The 24,102-nt window shown below is 36.9% G+C and overlaps 1 protein-coding gene across 1 annotated transcript; it reads right to left on the bottom strand.

The window, feature by feature from the left end:
- Positions 1-795: 795 nt before the first annotated feature.
- ptk2bb (protein tyrosine kinase 2 beta, b) lies at positions 796-23,120 on the bottom strand. Its single transcript, XM_059355716.1, has 31 exons — positions 23,055-23,120; positions 20,390-20,624; positions 19,861-20,039; positions 19,635-19,722; positions 18,823-18,902; positions 18,563-18,625; positions 18,320-18,374; positions 18,090-18,230; positions 17,923-17,997; positions 17,228-17,329; positions 16,962-17,079; positions 16,386-16,422; positions 16,103-16,134; positions 15,944-15,988; positions 15,754-15,851; positions 14,932-15,013; positions 14,435-14,535; positions 14,157-14,272; positions 11,711-11,811; positions 10,389-10,478; positions 8,810-9,014; positions 8,108-8,216; positions 7,925-7,984; positions 7,713-7,835; positions 6,549-6,701; positions 6,276-6,311; positions 4,830-4,851; positions 4,667-4,701; positions 4,278-4,412; positions 4,075-4,155; positions 796-1,394 (listed from the first exon to the last, which is right to left on the bottom strand). Exons 2-31 carry the CDS (start codon positions 20,585-20,587, stop codon positions 1,170-1,172), a joined length of 2,985 nt encoding a protein of 994 aa, XP_059211699.1. The 5' UTR covers positions 20,588-20,624; positions 23,055-23,120; the 3' UTR covers positions 796-1,169.
- Positions 23,121-24,102: the final 982 nt, after the last annotated feature.

A 24,102-nucleotide genomic window follows, 5' to 3' on the forward strand; every position in this document is an offset into this window, starting at 1 on the left:
ACCAACTGCTATGTCAATTTGGTGTTTGCCCAGATGTAAACTTGTGTGTTGTGGCTGATGAAGCAGCACAGACAGAAAGAACCATAACACAGACTCTGATGCTGATTTAATAAAGAAGATAACAGTCTCACAGGCAGCCGGCAGATGAACCAGAACACCACGCAACAACGAAGATGGTGAAGCTAACGGGGAAGTTGTGCTTATGAGGTAAAGGTGAAACTAATCAGGGCGGGGCACACAATCCAATCTAGAGGGAAAACCACACAGGGATGGCCTTTACCTTTTTAGAAGTGTCTCAACTTTTTTTTTGATTTGGAACATCAGTGGCATGCTGCACTGGGAGTCGATAATATACTTAAACTGGGGCCATTTGTGCTATTTGGGGGGGAATCCATTTTATTTATTTAATTTTTTACCAGGTTTTTATTTCTGGCCATGCTGCCATGATTACAATTTTTTGAATGACTATACTATGTAATAAATACCCTCATGAAACCTTTAAAAACTCATATATATAGCAGTTATTGAGTTGTGTGGAAAGTCCCTAAGAGCAGCAATAGTTTGTGTCATTCTTGCTTCCTAAACACAGAACATCTAAATTAAATGCAACATGTTTCAATGAACAGTCATGTACAGTAGTATACATCATGATATTTATTGTTATATCACTTGATTTACATACTGAATTTCACGTTTTATAATAATGATAAAGGACATGATATAAAAACACATCTGAGAATCATTGTCCATGCCACTGAGGTTACTGTTGACAGGTTTAAAAGAGCGAACAATTGACTTATTTAATTTGTGTTATCTTTTTTTCTCTGCTGTGAAAACCAATCGTACTTGTCATAAGACACATTTTATATTTACAAGGATAATTCAATGTCTGAGCAGATAATTTGGTCAGTGACTCACAAATTACAAATGAGAACAGTTTACATTAAAAGACGTTTGTCTGAAATGAAGGACCATTATCAAGTTCAGTATACATACTACCGTGGTAAGTCGTCCATATCCACTGCAACATATTTAACCTTCACAGACATTTACAAGAATGATGAAGAACTGCTACAGCCTTAATTTAAGCTGTTTGATCATCAGCTCAACTGTGTGCAGATGTCATTTCTGACTCGTTTGCTTGACGTGTAAACTGAATAAGAGCGCTTTCAGTCCACTACTGGGGCCACGGGCTTAGCTAAGTTAGCCCTGACTCTGGCTTGGTCCACAGCGTCCAGCATGTTCTTGCTGTCCATGGCCAGAGTGTGTGCTGCGGCCAGCATCTGTTTCTTACACTCCTCCTTTAAAGAGGTGATGGCGTTCTGCTGGGCGAGCCGCATTTTGCTGATCAGCTCGGCCATGTCGTTGTTCAGCAGCTTCTGGGTGCCTTCGATCTGTGGGGACGGTAAGCAAACATGATTCCACATGCACTGTGGGTATTATTTAGAGCCTGACAGATATATCGGTTGACCAATATAATCTGCCGATATTGGCCTATTGATATCGGTGAATATGCATACACTGTAAAAAATTATTCTGTAGTAATTTAATTTTACTTAATATATTTGATAACATTTATTAAATATAAATGCGTCCTTGATTTTGAGGCAGTTGTTTAAGTAACTTTAATATAAAAATGTTTGAGATAGAATCTACTTATTTTGATCACATTAAATAACCTTGTGTACAATCTATTGCCTCAATTTTATTGAGTAGCTATTGTTTATCTTTTTTTACAGTGTATATAAGCAGAAAATGATTTAGGAATGGTGCTAGCTATTCATTTTTTAATTCCTTTATTAAAAAAATAGTCAGCAATTTACTGAAACTGAACAATAATTATGTTTATTTAGCTCTATATTTTAATCCTATTTATTCTTTATTTTGTCATTTCATTATAGAATTGGCTGATTGAATACATAATGTATAATGTTAAATATTAACTTTTTAATGTTTGAGAAAGTAGCTCTCTGGGTTTGCAGAGTGGTGAAAAATTGGTGCACAATCCACATAAAAATTTCCTTTTTCATTCCATCTTAAAGAGATTACTATATCGGCCACCATATCTGTTATCGATCAATTTCCCCTCTCTAAAATCAGTATAGGCATCTGTCTCAAAAATCCCATATTGGTCGGGCTCTCATGTTATTCATGGAAAACATTAACAGACATACAATGACAGATGTAGATATGTTAGTTTGTCCATACATTCTGCACAAACAGCACACATACAGTAGTGTTCAAAATAATAGCAGTCCAATGTGACTAACCAGATTAATCCAGGTTTTTAGTATATTTTTTATTGCTACATGGCAAACAAGGTACCAGTAGGTGCAGTAGATTCTCAGAAAACCAATAAGACCCAGCATTCGTGATATGCAGCTCTTAAGGCTGTGCAATTGGGCAATTAGTTGAAAGGGGTGTGTTCAAAAATATAGCAGTGTGGCATTCAATCAGTGATTTCATCAATTTTGTGAAAAAACAGGTGTGAATCAGGTTGGCCTATATTTAAGGATGAAGCCAGCACTTATTGAACATGCATTTCTCTTTGAAAGCCTGAGGAAAATGGGTCGTTCAAGACATTGTTCAGAAGAACAGCGTACTTTGATTAAAAAGTTGGTTGGAGAGGGGAAAACTTATAAAGAGGTGCAAACAACTATAGGCTGTTCAGCTAAAATTATCTCCAATGCTTTAAAATGGAGAGCAAAACCAGAGACATGTGGCAGAAAACGGAAGACAACCATCAAAATGGATGGAAGAATAACCGGAATGGCAAAGGCTCAGCCAATGATCAGCTCCAGGATGATCAAAGACAGTCTGGAGTTACCTGGAAGTGCTGTGACAGTTAGAAGACGTCTGTGTGAAGCTAATCTATTTACAAGAATCCCCCGCAAAGTCCCTCTGTTAAAAAAAAAAGGCATGTGCGGAAGAGGTTACAATTTGCCAAAGAACACGTCAACTGGCCTAAAGAGAAATGAAGGAACAATTTGTGGACTGATGACAGTAAAATTGTTCTTTTTGGGTCCAAGGGCCGCAGACAGTTTGTGAGACGAGCCCCAAACTCTGAATTCAAGCCACAGTACACAGTGAAGACAGTGAAGCATCATGATATGGGCATGTTTCTCCTACTATGGTGTTGGGCCTATTTATCACATACCAGGGATCATGGATCAGTTTGCATTTGTCAGAATACTTGAAGAGGTCATGTTGCCTTATGCTGAAGAGGACAACAAGACAATGAGCCCAAACACACTAGTAAACCAGCAAAATCTTGGTTCCAAACCAACAACATTGATGTTATGGAGTGGCCAGCCCAATCCCCAAACCTTAATCCAATTGAGAACTTGTGGGATGACATCAAAAATGCTGTTTCTGAAGCAAAACCAAGAAATGTAAATTAATTGTGGAATGTTGTTAGAGAATCTTGGAGTGGAATAACAGCTGAAAGGTGCCACAAGCTGGTTGACTCCATGCCACACAGATGTGAAGCAGTTATAAAAAACTGTGGTCATACAACTAAATATTAGTTTAGTGATTCACAGGATTGCTAAATCCTAGAAACAAAAAGTTTGTACAAAATAGTTTTGCGTTTGTAAAGTCAACGGCAGACACTGCTATATTTTTGAACACACCCCTTTCAACTTATTGCCCAATTGCACAGCCTTAAGAGCGTGCATATCACGAATGCTGGGTCTTGTTGGTTTTCTGAGAATCTGCTGCACCTACTAGTACCTTGTTTGCCATGTAGCAATAAAAAATATACTAAAAACCTGGATTAATCTGGCTAGTCACATTGGACTGCTTTTATTTTGAACACTACTGTATATGGTTTAAATAAAAAAATATGGCTCTAGGCTGCTCTTATTTTGAAGCCCTGGATTCTGGGTTCCCTGAACCAGAATTTTAAACATTAAATGGTTATTTCCTCTTTGTTTCTTTATATTTGAAGAGTCCTCTCACTTTTTGTTTCAGGGTCAAACAGCAGGCACCGCTTTGGAGAGAAAAAAATCAATAAAGAAAGGGAGCAAGAAGATGAGAAAAGACAGCAAACAGGCTGCAGACAATATACTGTACCTCTGTCCTGACAGACTCGTGTAAGGTTGGCAGTATGTCATCCACACTGCGAATGAGATCTCGTAAAGCCATCCCAACAGACTGTGGGCAGAGGATTAAATCAGCTGTATGACTCAGGAGGTTTGTTTTCCATTACAACTCATACACATTGCTGCAGCAATCTGTAAACTATAAGTTATAAACAGACATCTGTCTCGTTGTACCTTGACAATGGTGATATATTTTTCCGGTGGCGAATTTGTGATGTCATTCTTGAGTTGGACGACAACTTTGACCAGGTCCATGACATACTGGTACACCTTGTCATCAGATCGGTCCAGCTCAGCAGTGGGAGCAGGCTAAGGAAAAATGAATAATGTGTTTCAATAATTAAAATACTCATCCTCATTATTTTACACAAAGGATCACTGGGGACTCTTTTAAATGCTTGGTGGCATGAATTCCCTTTCAATTGAAGGGTAATTTTACTTTCTGGGATGACTGAGTTCATTATAAATTCTCTTTATCTAAAGATCAAAGCTAATAAAATTAAATGGTCTTTTCAGCGGGTTAAAAAGATATTACAATCTAAAAAACGAATCGAGGTAATTACCTGCGCTGTGAGCCGTGGGGGCTTCTCCGGAGGTGCTGCAGAGTGGAGAGAGGAACAATAGGAGAGAAAAGGAAAAAAGACAGGAGGGTTTAGAAAGAGATGATAGTTCTTAAGAGTGACTCGAAATAAACTCGGAATTCATGAATTTCTTTAGAGCGCTTACCATTCCCATCAGCTTCAGGGGACTAAAAGGAAGAGAAAAAGATGAATTTCATGAGGAATAGATAATAAAACTGTTCTCTATACTGTCACTGTCAGGGTGCTATAGATAACACTGCACAAAGGAACTCTTTGCAGACAAATAAATATAAAGCTATAACTGAAAATTCCCACAGACTAAATCTCACTTCCCATTTTTAGTCTATCCCTTATCCTTAAAAAATGAATCCAGTTGGTAGTTTCCTACATTACCTATAATGCCTTTATTAATGTCCATATCCTATGAAACAATGACTGCTCTGCAACTAGCTTATGGTCATATATGAGCAGAGTGAAGGTTTTGCATATTGTTGTGTTTGTTGATATTTTTTACTGTTACCTTATTTTTGCATTGTTTTCTTTTGTATGTAGCCAACGTTTGGAGGCCCAATTTCTTCTCGAGGACTTTATTGCTGTGTGCTTATTTGATGATACATTGCCATGTATAATAAGCCACCAGACGCTGTGGTTAACAGTCATTTTAGAACAGCTCAGGGACATTGTTAGGCATGAAGCCTCTAGCTGTTTTTTAATGACTGTAAACCAGTCTCTCATGGCTTATTGCTTAATTTTATTTTATTTTAAGGATTTTTTAATTTTATTTTTTGTTTTTCATCCAGTGATCAAAAATTGACCTAACTGCACTTTAAGTTTTTGTTTGATATTTTACTGTTACCAGTGGTGAAAGAAGTGATTAGATCCCTTACTTAAGTAAAATACTAATACCACACTGAAAATTACAGTGAAATTACTCCACTACAAGTAAAAGCCCTGCATTCAAAACTTACTTAAGTAAAAGTACAAAAGTATCAGCATCGAAATGTACTTAAAGCATCAAAAGTCAGAGTACTCGTTATGCAGAATGGCCCGCACTCAGATTGTTTATATATATATATATATATATATATATTATTATTATTATTATATTAATGTTGCATTTAAGTAAGGCCTCATTTCAACTTATACTACTTAATATACTGTTATGAGTTTTAATTAAAAGAAAAAAAGTCAAATCACTTTAAATTAATCACGTTTTTCGTGTAAGATCGACCTGAAAAGTGAAATGTAGTGCAATATGTAGTGCAATGTCGTACAATATTTGCATCAAAAAGTAGTGAAATAGAAGTATAAAGTTACCAGTACCAACAGTACCTCAAATATGTATTTAAGTACAGCATTTGAGTAAATGTACTTAGTTACATTCCACCGCTGACTGTTACTATAGAAGTTTTGGTAGCTAAAAAACGTTTTTTTACACAAGTTTTGTGTGACATCCTGCTGACTCTATTTCCTCACTTCCACTGGGAATAGTCCAGAGCTCAGAAATGTAAGCTACGTCCCCAAAAGGTTTTTGGTTAATATTTTAAGTATATTCCCCCTTTACCCTGCTTCTGGTGTAGTCAACACTTACCACTGGGCTGGCGGCATCCTCAGGTCCCATGGGGTCCTGCAAAAGAACAGGCAGGTTCATTTTATACAATATGGACATGGAGCCCCTCTTTGGAACTGTTATCAGGGGAACATTCAAATTAAGACTAGCGGGGCGTCGAGAGTGAACGAGTGGGTTGATATTGTTTAACAAAGCCTCGTCCCACTGAGCCTCCAGGGCCACAGTGTACTGAGTGGGGGGACACCGAGACACAGAGAGGGGGTTGACAAAAGTGAATGATGCTCTGTTTCCCACCAGGAGTCTCTCCTCCTTCTCCAGCCACTTTTCATCCGCCGCCATCTGCTCTTTCTGCCGGCGGAGCGTGCTCTGCATTTGGTGTCTCTCTTTCTGCCACATGAGCGCGGCGTCCTCCCTGGTGTTCGGCTCCGGTCGGAAAAACTCGCCCTCCTAGAATCAGTGTAACAGAAGAATGACAGGTTAACAACACACAAAACTTCTTTTGTCCTCTTAATGCATAAGAAACACTGGTAACGCTTTATAATAAGGTCCTTAATAACCATTAATTAACAAGTAATAAGTCATTGTTCTCGCTTTAGATCCGGTAGTTGCAAAAAGCATAGTTAACTTATAATAGATGAGCAATAAAGTATATTTTAATATCAATAAGCAAACAAAATAAGATTAATAAAGGCATGGCAAAGACATAATGGGTGGGTCATGGGTGTTTGTAATGCCATTATTAACACTTATATAAGCTTATAAACACACAATAATGTTAATTAGCATCTTGTAAGGACTTACAAGGGCCTTATTACTTGTTAATTAATGGTTATTACAAGGACCTTAATATAAAGCGTTACCGAAATACTTTATTGAGCCCCATGGGAAATGTTTTTGTTACAGTAACTGCTGAATAACAATAGGAAAGGAAATAAGTAAGTCTGTAAATAAAATAAAGATTTAAAAAAGTGAACTACACTAAATATACAACAATATAAAATACAAAAGCAAGTCTTAAGATATAGATAAACATGTACAAATAAAAAAAAACTATTGTATGCAGTCTATGAAAAAACCCAAAGAAATACAGATAGAATACAGATATAGAATAAATTGGAGATATGTGTAGATAGAAAAAAAATAGAAATAGAAAATATAGAATAAATTTGAAGTAAATAGATATTTGTACAATAGAAAAAAATTTAAATATGAAATATAAAATACATTTGAAGTAAATAAAGATATGTACAATAAAAATAAAATAGAAATAGGAACTATAGAATACATCTGAAGAAAATAGAGATATTTACAATAGGAAAAAAAATAGAAATACGAAATAGTAAATAAAGAGATATGTACAAACATAAATATGTATATGTATGTTACAACAGTGTGACAAATAAACTCCAGTATTTTATCAACATTTAAACATGTGACTACAAATTAAGTCTTTCTTACCGCCATGCTTCGACGCCGTGGCGACCTGGCGGGCAGTGCAAGTGCGCTCATGGAGTCGACAGGAGACTGGTATTCACTCGGGCTGGCCAGGTCAGGTGAACTGGCACACAAAGCCTCATTCAGCTGCACAGATGCACACACATTTCTTCCATAAATATATTTTTGAAGTGAAGCATTTATCATGAAGGAAACTAGAGGTTACGTTACTGCACCTGAATGTGTAGACCAATGCTGAGCATGTTCCCAAAACGGCCCGGTTTCATTCTTGATGGCTATAGTAAATATTGAAAAGATTAAATAAAACATGCACTTAATTAAACATATAATGTTAAATTTGCATAATGTGCTGTTATGTAACATATATTAGTGGATGCATTTGATCCGGCGATCCGTACCTTCGGAGGAGGCTCGTTGAAGTTGAATTTGGTGTCGAACAATTTCGTGGAGCGCGCTCTGTCCCTCTCTCTCTCCACTTCCTGCTCCTTCTCCATCTTGTGGACATCACTGACAGATATTAAACAACAAGTTACTGTATGTCATATCTTAAGAGATAATAACAATAACACTTCTTGGCTGTTAGTGCAGGTAGGGCTGTCTTTCGTAGAACAACACTCATGTGATTTTGTTGAACCCACAGATCTGTAAAATTAGTTTCTCTACAAAGAATCGTGCAAAAGCGTCACTTTAAATCTTGTGTTTTCCTGAACTATGCTCAGAAGTTTAATGGAAAAATTCAGCATGAAAAAGTATAAAAACACGACCAATTTGTTGGTGGTGGTGGTGGTGTCTAATAAATAATCTAACAATAATTTCAAATGGACAGGTCGAATTAAGTGGACCGCTGAGCTTCAATTTATTTTTGTCTCAGCACAATCTTAAAACTAACCAGCGATCAATGGATTGAACTTATGATAATAATAATAATAATAATAATAATAATAATAATAATAATAATAATAATAGTAATGGCTTCGTCATAGATGAATGCTGAACAGAAATCATTACAGAAAAATCATAAGCGCACATCCAACCTTAATTAAAGGGTCTCAATTTATTCTCACTCATTAGAGCTCTTTTCATACTGAATGAATAAGTACCTGATCTTGACCACCAGCTCGGTGAAGTTGGGTCTCTCTCTGGGGTCGTAGGACCAGCAGCGGGTCATCAGTGAGTAGAGGGCAGGGGGACAGTTGTCTGGCTTGGGCAGCCTGATTCCCTGCTCCAGTTGGTTGATCACGTCTCTGTTCTCAAGCCAGAAAAACGGCTGCTGTCCAACACTCATTATCTCCCACATGCATACGGCTATCGAGCAATGCAGACAAGAGAAACAAATAATGAGATGTCTTATTTGTCTTACTCTTGTTTGTTCATCACATGGATTGGTTACTGGTGACTAAAACTGCATGTTTTTTCAGTTCTCCTTTTCTCATAAAAAGGAGAAATGAGGAAGCACTTCAGTCAGTGTCAATGTAACTGTCTTCGTGCTTTTTGTAGTGAAGCTATAAATAAACGAAGGGTGAGGAGAACACAATTTTTTATATTAACCTTTTATTCAAACAGCATTTTGCTGAATCAAAGTCCAGATAATCCACTTAATAAATCAATCTAAACCTGCATTGAACCTAATTGAACATATAGAAAACACCTGGGGTTTAGTTGAATCCATATGGAAACAATGTGTTTAATTGATGTTTACAATATGTTTCCTGGTTCAAAAGCAATACATTCATATTTCAACATTGTTTATAGTTTGTTCTCTGTCTCAAAAACATAAAGAATACATACGTAGTTTGGTTATGTTCCAAAAAATGCTTTGCTTTAGGGGAGGAAATCCATTGGAAAATCTAATCCATGCATTTCCTGCATATAAGCCAGTATGTATGAATACATGTTGAAGTAAATACACATGAAGAACTCAATCAAAAGTGTTTATTGACAACTGTTTGATTGTGTGTTGCTTTGGTGGACCACAAGATGGTGCTGATTTGAGCGAAGCCAGGTATAGATAAAGGTGATAACAGATGATAAAGTTATTGAATCAAGTTATTAGGAGACCACATATATATGCTCTATACATATTTATCTAAAAGTGCTTTCTAATGCTTCATCCCGGTTTTTGTCTGAGGAAAGAGAAGTCTGTATGTCTACAGCACTGTGAAAACTCCAAGTTGTGATATCAGTTCAAGTCATTTTAGTGGCTGCTCTGATTGCTCAGGTCACTAAGTAGTACACACGCTCATGCACAGATTGCATGCGCACACACGCATACACACACATACATTTCTACACTTTTGTATTCATCTTACTTTTAATATTGTTTTGCTTCATTTTTATTTTTATTTTATTTTATTTTTTGTGTGATAGTTACTTGTTTTAATTTAACTTGGGAAGTTTAATATAGGTAGAGGCCCTGTATAAGCCCTTTTGGGTTTCTTGCCGCTACCTTGCACCTTCATTTTGTTGTTTTCTCTTTATCCTTGTCTTTTGTCTTATTTGTGCAAAATAAAAAAACTTCAAACTTCATTTTTACAATCTCAAATCTGACAGTGCTTGTTTGGGTTTTTTGGATTAACTAGTCAGCTTCCTCTTTCTGTGTGTGTGACTGTGTCACAGTTTGTGATTCAACCCCTCTGATGTCTTTGCACTGAGCTGAATGTGAGTGTATCACAAACTCACCGAACATCCACACGTCACTGGCTGAGGTGAAACGTCTGAAGTTGATGGATTCTGGGGCCATCCACTTGATTGGCAGACGAGTAACTGACGCTGCAAAGGAATGGTACTTTGTGGTCAACATGACATGAATATAACATTTTTCAAATGTGTTGGTCTGTACAAAACAGTTCAAAACTTTGTTCTGGTGACTAATAATTGTGACTATATTCAAACCCCATTACTTCTGCACAGCTGCAGATAAGATTATGTAACCATTAATATTAAAGTGTTTGTACAATTAGATTCCAGTGATGGTCACAGGATTGTCTTTGACTTGTGTGATCCAAACTTTTCTAATAACTCCAGAGTGTTGAAAAAGTCAAAAAGTCAAAATTTATTGAAAAACAATAGATATATTCTCATTTTCCAAATTCCTAACAATGTTTTTATCAAACAAAATATTATGCTTTAATCCACAAAAACATAAATTTCACTGTGTTTAAATAACTGTTTGCTCTCCTACTTGCTGCACACAAAGGGAGGAAAGTACCTGTCCAGTGGTATAACCTATATTTATATAACCACAATGACAAAAAATCTATTATTTTTATTTATCAGGCTACTGTAGGTTTTGACAATGTTACAGAGGTCACAACCCCCATCCTGTGAGAGTGTCCTGTGAAGTGTCCTGTGAAGAGATGTTTTTTGATTGCCATATCTGTCTAAGCATAATGCTATAAGCATAAGAGCATGACTATGATTTCATCATTATTTTAAGCCCTTATTGGATTAGCCCGATGCCTAAATACATTTATGTTGACAAAACTGAGGACTTATATTCATTAAAGAAAGTTGATTTAATAAAAAAGACACTTCATTTCATTCAAGACACAGATGAATCACTTTTTTCATATTGAGGGTTTAGTTGGAGACGTCAAACTTTTGAAGCTTCATTCAAAAACCTCAATAAAAGCTTCAAATGTGGCAACTATATTATTTTACATTTCCTCTTCGCACAAGGATATACACGGTCGCCCATAACGTTGGAATAATTTTATTTTCAGACACAATCCTCTGTTAATTGTGGTTTCATTTTCATTGTGATATGTTTAGAAAAGATTTATTAATAAAGTTTTGAAAAGATACACACTTTATCTGTCAATAATAAATCATATTGTCACAATCATTTCAGTGGGAAGAGTTAAAAAATATTTTATTCCAACTTTATGGGCGATCATCTGTGTGTGTATGCATAACAATTTAGACAATTAGATGGCTGAAAATAAAAAGTGAAGTCTAAGTCAGTCAAGTCTAAATTTTGCTTTCTTAAGTGTCTCTCTTACCTTTGTAGTATTCTTCATCCTCAATATATCTCGACAGACCGAAGTCTCCGAGCTTCACACAGTCTGGACTGGCAACTAAGACGTTTCGAACCGCAATATCTCTGTGACAAAACACCAATAAGACAGAAAGAAAAGTTTATGATGGTACAGATAGAGATGATAAAAATTAAGTTTCTTAAAAGGCCCTCAGTTCTCTCTAATTGACCTACATCTTCCCCTTGATCTCTGTAGTGCTGCAGGATAGCAGCAGAAAATAATACAAAAGGAATCTTTGCATTTTCCACACAGGCAGAAAGTCATTTCCTTTGTCTGGGTTTTTTCTTCACAGGAGATTGAATCCATATTGGCTGCTTTACTGCCTGAAACCTGTTGATAAGATTCTGCAGAAACAACTGAGCGGGCATGTTTTCTCTCCTCTCACATTCACTTTCTATAATGGTGTGTCGTTGTATAAATATTTCAGGTTTAAACTTTTCATATAAGACTCCACATTACATTCAGATGTTGTTGTTTTTTTCTAGCTATCTTATTTGATTCAAAAAGACTGTCAACTAGCCTTTTCCCTCACCATCCCTGTGAATTAACACTCACACTCTGATTTGTCAAATTATTTCAAGAACATACTGTGACTTGGCCCAGAACATTACTGGTTGTGCCTCTTTTCTTATGACGGTAACAAAGAACCTAATTTATTATTCACTCCTACCTGAGGAAATTATGAGTTTCTGCAGAGACACACTGTGCAAACATTATCACTTCACACAAAATCAGTGTGGGTTAGCTGGTCACCGTGACTCAGTGCTGTCGAAGTGAAAACAAAAAGTTTCAGAAAAAGATCAGAAGGCTTCTGTCATAATGTTTTAGGGAAGTACAACCTTTTAGTGGCAGTCCTCTTTCTATCATTGAGTAAGCCTCGACCCCTGACTAAGCATACTGTAATTTATGGATATTTCATATTATATTTAACAATTGCATTACAGCAATAGCGCATAACAAACTGTCCAATTAACCCAAATGGTGAACACAATGAAAATGAGCAATTTTGATCGGATTATGTTGCATCAGAAAAACATTTTTGTAGTGTATATTATGTATATACTACCGCTCCAATGTTTGGGGTCACTTAGAAATGTCCTTATTATTGAAGGAAAAGCACATTTTTAAAAAAAAATTAGACATTGTTAATGTGGTAAATGAGTATTAAAGCTAGAAATGGCTGATTTTCTTATGAAATATCTATTATATATTGTCAGCAACCATCACTCATGTGTTCCAGTGGCACATTGTATTATTCCACGTTTATAGTGTTGAAAGGCTCATTAATCATTAAAACACCTGAGCATTATTTTAGGACAGCTGACAACTGTTTTTTGCTGATTTGAGGGGCAATAAAATGATCCTTCCTCAGGCTGGTTGAGTGTCTAGAGGTAAAGTTGGAGATTTGTACAGGTTAGAATGATTATTTCTACCCTTGTCAATGTTTTAACTATATTTTCAATTCATTTTGTAACTCCATCATCAATAAAACAGTTTGTTTCCATGGAAAACAACACAGACATTTTCTGGGTGACCCCAAACTTTTGAGTACTAGAGCACATTTTTTTCTTCTCCCTGACACTTGGCCACTGTTCTATTAGCGCCTTGCTAATTTAACTGTGGACATTTCTAATGTCTAATTTCTAATGTGTATAGATATTTTCAATAAAAAAATGTGTCACTTACACTGTTGTAACATATATACATATTTGTACATATCTTATTTATAACAAATGCCAAATAGAAGAAATGTGTGTTTATAATTTGTATAGAATGTGTGTCTTTTTTTTATATTCTTAATCTGCCTTATATATCTATCTATGTGTCTGTATCTTTTGCTGCTGTGACAACTAAATTTCCCCACTGAGGGATAAATAAAGTCATTTCACATCTTATCTTATCTTTTATCTCTATTTACCTCAAATTATGTCTTTATTTCTATTTTATTTATATTTGTACATATCTCTATTTACTGAAGACCTGCATTTGTATTTTATTTACATTGTGGTATATTTAGTGAATAAAATTATACAAACTTTAAAAATAACAACTGAATTAAATTTACTTCAGTTTATTTACAAGAAGTTGTCTTATACCACTTTAAATCAAGAAGGCCTTGTGACTCCTGTGTGAAGCTTTGGTGACCCCTAGTGGGGGCCAGTACCCCAGGTTGGGAAACACTGATTTAGGGGACTTGATAGATAATTACATACATTTGATTACACTACGGTTACATCAATTTACAGAAGATTTGTCAGTGGTATGGGATATTCATTGTGAGTCATGATTATTATTTGATCCTGTTTTTTCATATTTAAACGTACATACTGTCCGATTTGTGTTAGCAGTGTTCAACAGCAGAATCTCCACTTCCTGACCAGAAAAAAAGAAAAGAAAAAGAGCCTCTCACCTGTGCACCATGTTGACCCCTTCAAGGTAGACGAGAGCTTTGCAGATCTGCAGGCTGAACAGCACCAGATCTATCTTTGTCAGAGTTTTCTGGTTCTCAGTTAGGTAGTTCCCAAGCTGCAACAATGTAAAAAAGGAACTTATTCCACATCTGCACTCAAATGCAAAACAAGTCACACTTTTTCTTTCTGTCATGCTGAGATGCATGAGTCTACCTGCAGCAGTTTTTCAGTCCACAGTGATTACATTCGAAGTGAAATCATAATGATTGGCACTAACCTCTCCGTACTGATAAAGCTCCATGACGATCCACACGGGATCGTCCTCTATGATTCCGATCAGTTTGACAATGTGCTGATGATCCAGGTTCTTCATAATAACTGGCAAAGTTCACAAGGTTATTGTTACAGTAATTGTTATCACATTTATTTCATTAAACTACGGTGGCCTGGAAGTGCAAAACACTTTTACAAAATGTGAAACACTTTTACAAAGCTTGAGACAAATTTACATTTGAGAAAACAGTTTTACATATCAATAAAAAAAATACATTACACTTTTACAAACACTGAAAACAAATTTACAAGTGCACTTGTAAATTTGTTTTCAGTGTTTGTAAAAGTGTTGTGTTAATGGGTTTTTTTTTTAATGATATGTAAAACTGTTTTCTCAAATGTAAATTTGTCTCAAGCTTTGTAAAAGAGTTTCACATTTTGTAAAAGTGTTTTGCACTTCCAGGCCACCGTATTAAACTCATTAAACTTGATTAAACTTACCTGCTTCACTCATGAACTTCTCCATCACGTCAGGTGAACAGTCTTTGCAGGTCTTCACTGCCACATTAATCCTCTCGCCATTCTGTTTAATCAACAACCAATAAAAGACCAAATTATGGCCCGAACTGTTGTTTTGTAAGTATATTTTTGTCAGTTTGTTTTTCTGTATTAGCTCTAGCTTAACTAGGGAGCTATAAAGTATAGTATATTGTACCTGTGTAACTTGGAAGTATCATACTCAATTCCATGTTTTTGTTTTTTCCCCACAATTGTATTCTACATTGGAGTACCTATTTATTGCTGTGGTACTGTCTGTATTCTGTTTGCACAAAATTTGGAGAAATAAAAAAGTAAAATATATGTATATATTATGCCCCGAACATTCAGATTAGAGAATAACGCAAACAGATTAAAATTATTCTGCAACTAACAATAAATACTTTAAGTCATTTTCTAGGCAATAACACCAAAAATCCTCTGGTTACATCTTTTCAGTTGAGACGATTTGCAGCTTTTCTTGTCTTATGTGACACTAAACTGGTATTTTTCTGATATTAGAGTGTCAGTCAGACAACATTTGTAATCTGGAGATCTTTATTTGGTTATTAGAATAATGACAATAATTGTTAGTTGCAGCCCTCCTGTACATGTAATGCAAATCAACATGCAGTTAATACAGTTTTATGCTCTCTAACTAAATATATTATACAGCACTCGTAACTTCTGGTAAGATAATTATGTTATTAATTATAAATAAAATAGTTTAGTTTTTGCTGTTGTTATACAAGCATTAGTTAACTTCAGCTTAGAAGATTCACTTACGTCTTTTTTGTAAACTCCCTCGAAGACTTCCCCAAAAAAACCCTCACCAAGGATTTGTCCGGGCTCAATGTCACTCCGGTCTATCCCGTATTTCACGACTACACAACAAGATTCATATTCATGAAAGTTCAAAAGTGTATTTACACAATTATTATTCTGCAAAAGACATGAATACAAACTTCCAACAAACCTGATACAGGCCTTTCATCGAGAATCTCACAATAGATTTCTGACCCTGAAAACACAAAAGAAAGAACATTGATCAATATGCTTCTGCTTGACACAAAGGTGAAAAAAAGATGCTTTTTGTCGTATTATACATTGAGGTTATGTAAAACTGTCAGCTCACCCATACTGTGTCTGGTCGAGCTGGAGTTTCTGCTGCTCCGGAGAAAAAAAGACAGAATGAGAGAAAGCCCTGCTCGTGAATTTTCAACTTGTGGCTCCTCAGAGTGCTGACAGAATGAATCAATAAAACAGCCGTTCTCATCTATAACTCTAACTTTTCATTTCATATTACAACCAAAGGGTATTACAGCAGTATGGCCTGGACTCTGCAGCTGTGCTCAGGTTGAAGAAGGGCACAAATCATTCAAAGTTGTAAAAAAAAAAAAAAGCTCAAATCTACTCACGCTGCAGGAATCTCAGGTAGGGCACTCCGATTGACATCTAGAATAAAAATCAGTTATGATTAGCCCAGTGAGGTTAAAATTTCACATTTTAAAAGTCATTAATTCAGCAACCCTTCACACCTTAAAGTCCGGGTAAAGTAAAATCAGAGATCTGTCTGAAAACATATTTTACAAGGTACAAAATAATAGCTGAAAACAAGTAAAAAAGACTTAAAACTGTATACAGTCATAGCCGTCAATAGCCATTTTCCATGGTTTTCTTGATAATGATTTGGGTTATTATCAAGAAAACCATGGAAAATGTCTAGATATCAGCTCTTAGATTAAACTCTTATGAGTTATTTTTGTTGTTATCATTATATTTTCCAAACAATGTACCTTTAGTTGTACCATGCACGAAAATGAAGAAGAAGTTGAAGAAAAAGGGTGGTCTAAAAAAAATGTCCATGACTGTGTGACTGAATATTGAATTTATATCTTTTTTTGCTTTAAAATCACTTCAAATCAGCATATTTGTGCCAAATATTTGAAGCTTTATCCATGGTGATATTGTAGCAGGGGGAGTCACACACACACCTTTATTTGGTCGATAGATAACAGAATCATCTGTGTCGTTTTCCAGGCGGCAGTAGCCATCAATAAGTTCCATCATGTTCTCTGCCATGGGGACCGTGGCCACATTGATCGATAGACGCTATCAGAAAGAAGAAGAACGGACAATGTAAGCACCTGTACCGAGCCAATGCTCTCTATAATAAATGTATTTACTTATTTTAGTTATTCAGATTTTGGTTGAACACTGCACAAAGTGTACAATAGGTAGACAGTGCTGTTGTACTTACTTGTCGTGCCCCCTCTATGCTGAGGTCCATGAGAGCTTTGCCGTCGCTCTGAGATAAGCATTGTATTTTCTTGATCTGTTTGAAGTCGGCTAGAAAAACAGGCTGAGGCACAAAAAGAACAATGCAATGATGATTCAATTATGATGGCACAGATTTCCCGACCATTATAAGGCTTAGGCGCAGCAGCCAAGTGGTTTTGAGCAACACCTAAGCCAAATAAATGTAAAATCACTGTGCTTTTTCTTTGTAAGACATTAAGACATTTTAAAAAAGAAGTTAATTCAGAATAAAAGATGGTACATATAGGATTACTTTAACAGAACAGAAAATTTGGGATGTATGTATAAATATTTAAGAAAAAAATGATACCACTCTCATGTCTGTATGGTGAATATGAAGCAGTCAGTTAGGAATTAGCGTAGACTTGAAGAACTTACTGCTAATTATGGAGCTTTAAATTTGCATTTTGTTACTAGGCTAGTTGTTTCCCCCTGCTTCCAGTCTTTATGCTAAGCTAAGCTAAGCAGCTGGCTTTGGATTCATATTTACCATACAGACATGAGCGTGACATCACTCTTCTTATCTATCTCGCAGCAAGGAAGCAAATTAACTAGATTATCCAACCAAACACAATGTGCTAAATGATGACAGGTCAACACCCTCTCATGTAACACCTAAATCTTCCCTGTGCTTACCGCTGAATCCTTCTGTGTGCGTTGGCGAATCCCCCTCCCACCGATGACCAGCTCCACTGCCAGACTCCAACCTTGCTGTTGACAAATGAGAAGTTAAATGTTTGTAATGTTATAAACCTGCTGACGTTTATAACCCAGACAAATATAGGATTTAGGGGGCTACTCACCACTAGTTCACATGGGAAAGATTCTTCATCGTAGTTGACGAACTCTTTGAGGGTCTCAAAAAACTTGATCATGCAGTCGTCCTCCTTTAGTGTGGCGTACTGTTGAAATGTCTGCTGGATCAACTTCCGTAGCTGCCTTGACTGGATCACAAATATTATGTTATGCACACTGTGAAGAAGCTGCCACCCAGGAGTAGACATGAAAAACGTATTTGGTTTGGATTGTTTACCTTCATGCTGTTAATCAGCTGTTGAGGAAAGAAGAGGTCCAGGCCCACTTCTTTTCTTCATTTGTAAAGAAAATTTCAGGAAAAAACAGCAGAAATTTAAATATTGCTTAAATAATAAAACATGAATTACAAAAATGGTAGTTAAGCTACTTCAAGGTATTTGCAAAAATATCCATTGGGGCTTTTAGTTAGTATTCTTAGTTATGTCAACAGTTCCAAGCTTAATGGAAAATGAAAACTTACTCTAGTAGCTCAAAGTTGGACTTCTTCTCCAGACCTTTTGCATTCATGTCTTTGTAGAACCTCCTGGAAATAGAAAACATCTCAGCACCTGATAAATTCTATTCGACAAAATGTCTTTAATCCTAAGCATAAAGGTTAAAACAGTACCTTCTGTCGAACACACTGACAATTTGCCAATATAACCCTTATCGCTGCACTCAATTAAACAAATTAAATTAAAAGATTGAGAGCAGATAAGTAAGAGGAATGCAGTGACTCACCGGATCTCCAAACAGCCGAGCTGCAGCGCCATCCCATCACTGACCTTAGAGGCGTGATACTGCATGTAATCACTACGCACCTGTCAGAACATGAAACATTAAAAAATAATTTGGATATGTCGGCAAAATAAAGATCTGTTTTTTTCCCCACTTCCCATCATCAACCATTGTTATAGTGACATTACAGGCCATTAGCACAGGTTCATGTACTGCTAAACCCTGTAAAATGCTGATTAGTTAAAAATCTGTGTATTTTTGTCAGAGGCATGACAAAGAGGGATGAGGAAAAATACAACCAAGACAGACTTCAACAAGTTAAAGGTAATTACCACAAGAAAGGCCCATAATAGCCTGTCATTTATTATTCAGCTTTTCTGGAGAATTGAAAGTTTTCTTTGGAGATAGATATGACTAAATATTATTTGTTTGAACTGATTCACAATCTGTGTGTAAATGTGTAATCTGTAAATGCACACTTCAGAATTACAAAAAAAAAAGTAAACACAATATTTTACAAATATAAACCAGATCTGCATATACACAAACAAATTCCAGAAAATAAACAAAATATCTGTGAATACATTAAATTTATCAATCGGGCCTGAAACCGCAGTCCTAAAGGTCTGAAACAAAAAAGTGCAACTGACAGAAAATCAGACTTTATCAACACAAGCCCAGTCAAAAAAACACTGACAGCTGCTCTCTTATGCAGTGTGAAAACAGCACCTCTTATTGCCAAATGTCCATTAACAAAAAAATGTATTCAGCATCAGCCAAAAAAATCAACAACAAAATACACTGAAGCTTGTTACCTGTTGGTAAAAATACACTAATGTCGATCTGTCATCTTTGAACTTTTCCAAGAAATTGACGGGAACATATCTGATACGGAGGTCATACCTGCATTCAAAAACAAAACAATTTACAAAGTTAATCAGATGCCACACTGTACATAAAACACTGTAGATGTCACTCAGCAGATAAAATCTCATTCTACAAGATCAAATCAGACACAACGTCCCAGTACTGGATGTGTACCTCCACTCAGCTTCTACATGATGGCTCTCGTAGCGTTGCTCCACCTCCCCGACAGTCATGTCTGGGTGCAGCCAGTGAAGCTCGTCTGACTTGAGGTGCTTGAGCATGAGACCGTAGCATCCTGCATGTAAGATGTTTGGCCCCAATCGACCACTGATCAGAATCGAACGAATGATAGCCTGAAAGAAACATAATGTGCAGTTTTTAAAAAAATCAATCTCATGATTGTGGTTTTATCTTTACTTGTAAATTAGCTGTAAAACAATGATGAGATAGACACTGAAACTTTTATTTTTTCCCTGTTGCTATACACCAAAAAAGAGAATAAAATTATTTGTGCACTGATACTGGATTTATTAACTTTCCTGCATGTTTAGGGGCCAAATAAAACAGACATCTGGCTCAAATACAAAACACCACTTAAAATCTTGACAGGTCTTCTTCAATTTGTAATCAAAGATAAACACTGTTCATCACAGTGTTCTGACACATCACCTCCCTTCACCATATTTCTTTAGATTATTCTCACCCGTATTTGCCAGGAGCTGTCACATTTAACCAGCTTGAAGTTCTTGCCCAAGGTGTTGTTGGTGCAGAAGCACACTTTGAGGATCTTGACGAGACCTTCGTCCCCGGTGAATTGCGACTCGGGCCCTGAATCTGAGCCGCTAGTTCGTGGACTGGGTACCTTCCAGGACAAGGTGTCCCCGGACATCACCTCATACATTGTCACGGCTGGGTGGGCACCATCATATCCAAATCATCTTTGTGACAGATAAAGGAAAATTCAATTAGGATGTGTAAAATGAGTAGTGAAACACAAGGGGCCCCATCTGGTTGCAGTCTTCAAAAAGAAGAGGAAAAAGTTTTGGTTTTCAACAATGTGGTCCAGGTAAAGAGTTAACAGTCGTGACTGTAACACAAAAGAGAACACACTGTTCTGTGACTTGCTTCATCATAGTACGATAGTCATGCTACGCTTCACATTCATGCTGTGATCTTGTGCCATGTGGTGTCGATGACTCACAAACGTAAATTCTGAGATCCGCTGATCACATTCCTTCCTTACAGTGATTTCAAGTGAGGGCCTGTGTGATTCAAGTGAAATTGTGTCACTTAGGAGACTCGTACCATATTCATCAATGAGAGAAAACTGCTTGAATGATGTCTTCTCCATGGATGCAAACATTCATTGACATTATATGTCATTATATGTGGTGCTGAAGGGGAAACGACCTGTCTACAGACTGTCAGGGACAAGAAAATGTTGCAAACTGAAACAACACTTAAATCTGTCTGAAACTAAACAACAGTGATGACTAATAGACTCGTGTAGTAGTCTCTTCACTGTGGGTCGCCACAGGAATGAGTTCTTAAACCAGGATGTAAGTTAGCATTTTAGCGCTCTGGGGTCCCTCAAACTCAATGAGGTTCTTGGTTAGATGCCTGATATAAGGTCTGTGGTTAACACAAACTTAAGAGATGCTCACGTTTTGTTGTAGGACATAAGTTAGTTCATACCTCCAAAACCCACACTACTTAAAAAGGCGGTTGCTAACAAGTGGCTAAATGAGAGTGGTTGTCCGGGACATTAAACCTCATCACACCGGATGGCAACTCTCTCACTAGTCCACCTTACAGCCTCTTGTCGTGTTTTTCAGTGCTCTTGCAAACTCTTGTAGATTATATTAAAAAACATTTTTTAGGCTGCGGTTTCACTAGCTTGTCAAACCTCTGGTTAGCTTGTCAGAGATCGTCTGAGGCATAATGGTGGTGACGTTGAAGTCATGCGACCACGGTATAGTTAGCTATAGCATAACGTTAGCTATTTACTTCTGTCAGCTGCATTAATGCTTCAAACATAATAAAAGTGGTGTTCATTTGTGAAGATTATCCTGCTGAACAAAACACTTCAGCATCAGAAACGTGTGTTTGACACAGAGCTTATTTTCTGCAGTGATACAAAATTCAATGCAAAAATCCCATAGGTGAATTCTCAATAAACCCCATGGCAATGCTAACTTTCAGGTTGGCCTTCAAAGATACGTCACTTTGTTTCCTCTCTATGCAAGCTGTGTTGATCTGTCCTACATCCAAAAACCTGAGGAGGAAAACCTTAAAATGTAGCAGGAAATCCTCTTCTGTATTTCCTAAAGGAATAATCTGATATTTAAGGAAAACTTCTTGCCTTATTGTTAAGAGTTAAATAAGAAGACTGATACCACTGTAATGTCTGTATGTTTAATATTAAGCTAGAACCAGAAGATGGTTAGCTTAGTTAAGCGTATAGACTGGAATCAGGAGCAACAGCTGGCCTGGCTATTATCAACGTCAATTTCCAGTCTATTGTTGCTATTCAACTATGGCGTGGGGGGAAAGCTCACCACGTTAAGGTTTTCATTTTGAAGAGAAAATACCTAACAGTCACTCCTTCTCATCCTCGGTCACAAGTTACTGGTTGAACTAATAACAAGACCAAAAACAAGTTTTATATCAATGCAAATCATGGCCAGTTTTCTCTAATATTTTGCTGTGCATCACCAGAAAGGACTTCAAAATAGTCAAATGCCATGTTGGTCTCAATATTTTTCAATCAAAATGTAACTCAAGGTTATGAAAATAACTAGAAAGGATGAAAAATGGAAACTTTGCAGTGTACAGACCAGAATACACATCCACTTCTCAAACAAAGATGGCGGCAATCTTCTAAACACACCGGCTGCTGGCTCCAGCTACATATTAACTGAACAGAAATGAGAATGCTATTGATCTTCTTATCTAACCTGTGAATAAGAGCATATCCCAAAATGTTTCACTGTTTCTTTAAGACATGAATACCTCATGAGGAATCTCAGCCACCGCAGATCCTGCTCCAACCACTGCGCTTTAGACAAACAAGGTGACGGTTACTATCATAAAAACCTGAGCTCAGTCACAACTACACACCTGGAAACAGCTGTCAACTGAAATCGTATCACTGGGTGAAAAAAGCTGAAAGCCATTACACACTTTGATTGAACTTTATTCTAACTTTAAAGCCCCAAACATAAGTCGGACTGTCCACTCCTCACATTAATATTTCACCCTGTCAGTCAAACATCTGAGTTGACTCAGCAAACAGTAAGAGTGAGCTAAATACTTCAAAACAACCTTGACAACACACCTAGCTGCGCAGTCATCTGCCAGTTACCCACCTCACAGTAGTGTCCGTCAGGAAAGTGACATAACGTGTTTTCTCATAAATAAAGCTCCGTGCTGTGAGTCTGCTGCCAGGGAGCTGAGCTGTGTTGGTTTCTCTCAGGGCTTTCTGCCGCTGTTGGACAGGGTTGTGTTTTGTTAGCCTGAGGCCATGAATTCCCCAACAGGGCTGAGTGGGTGTGTTTGTGTGTAACAGAGTGTGTGTTTAGTGAGAAAGAGAGAAAGGGTTAGAGAGAGAAGATGAGTGTGCAGCAGCATGGCCGGCATGTTGCACCATCACCTGGGTGTGGGAGGCCTGACAGGGGGATTGAAGAGGCAAGAGGGTGAAGTTTAAGATTACTTCAAGTAAAAAACATCCATGCATGTGGGGCGGTTGATACACAAATACATTCCTTGGCTGGCGTGGAATAAACAATGAGTCATCCTGGTGACATATATACATTATAGGTTGCTACAGAGAGCATTGCAAAATCAACTGTGCCAAAATATTTGTCCTCTACGTAAAATGATGTATAGCACCTTAAATAGCAATGAATGTGGTGAAGCTTTGCACATATTTTCTGTGTTACTGTTGAATCCCTGTGACTTTGAGTCTAGTTCAGTTAACAAGTGTGTGAGACTTGATTCTTTTGAATTTTCACACGTAAACACTAAAACCCTAAAACCCAGAACAATGGGATAAAGAGAAATACTGTTAGACACTTGATAAAAGTTTCCATTTTCTAAAGGTCAGTTTCCCACAAGATTAAATAAGGCAAACAGAGGATACATCATTAGAGTGTTTTGCAGAAGGAGGAGTAAGTTGCTTGAGTGTCTTATTGTTCAAACTCAAGCAAATAATTGTTTTTCTCCTAAGGGGGCTCTTTAATTCAGGGAAACTTTCATAAGTTGTATAAATAGTACAAGCTAACCGCAGATTCAGTCATTCTTGGAGCCTCGCTCTATTTGTATTTTCAGCACTGTGTCCGTCATTATAGCTTCCTCATGGATTCTTGCTTATGATCTGGCACCTGGTCGCTACATTTTTAGAGTCCAGCCCTCATG

The sequence above is a fragment of the Centropristis striata genome, chromosome 18 (genome assembly GCF_030273125.1).
Source record: "Centropristis striata isolate RG_2023a ecotype Rhode Island chromosome 18, C.striata_1.0, whole genome shotgun sequence".
NCBI lineage: Eukaryota > Metazoa > Chordata > Actinopteri > Perciformes > Serranidae > Centropristis > Centropristis striata.

What these genes read in the sequence shown, in the direction of transcription:
- ptk2bb (XM_059355716.1), bottom strand. Translation starts at nt 20,587, where the DNA reads ATGTATGAGGTGATGTCCGGGGACACCTTGTCCTGGAAGGTACCCAGT. An exon ending in AGGGAGTTTACAAAAAAGAC is followed by an intron (nt 15,014 to 15,753) that starts GTAAGTGAATCT and finishes TTGATTAAACAG; the next exon opens with AATGGCGAGAGGATTAATGT. An exon ending in AGGATGCCGCCAGCCCAGTG is followed by an intron (nt 4,852 to 6,275) that starts GTAAGTGTTGAC and finishes TCTTCCTTTTAG; the next exon opens with TCCCCTGAAGCTGATGGGAA.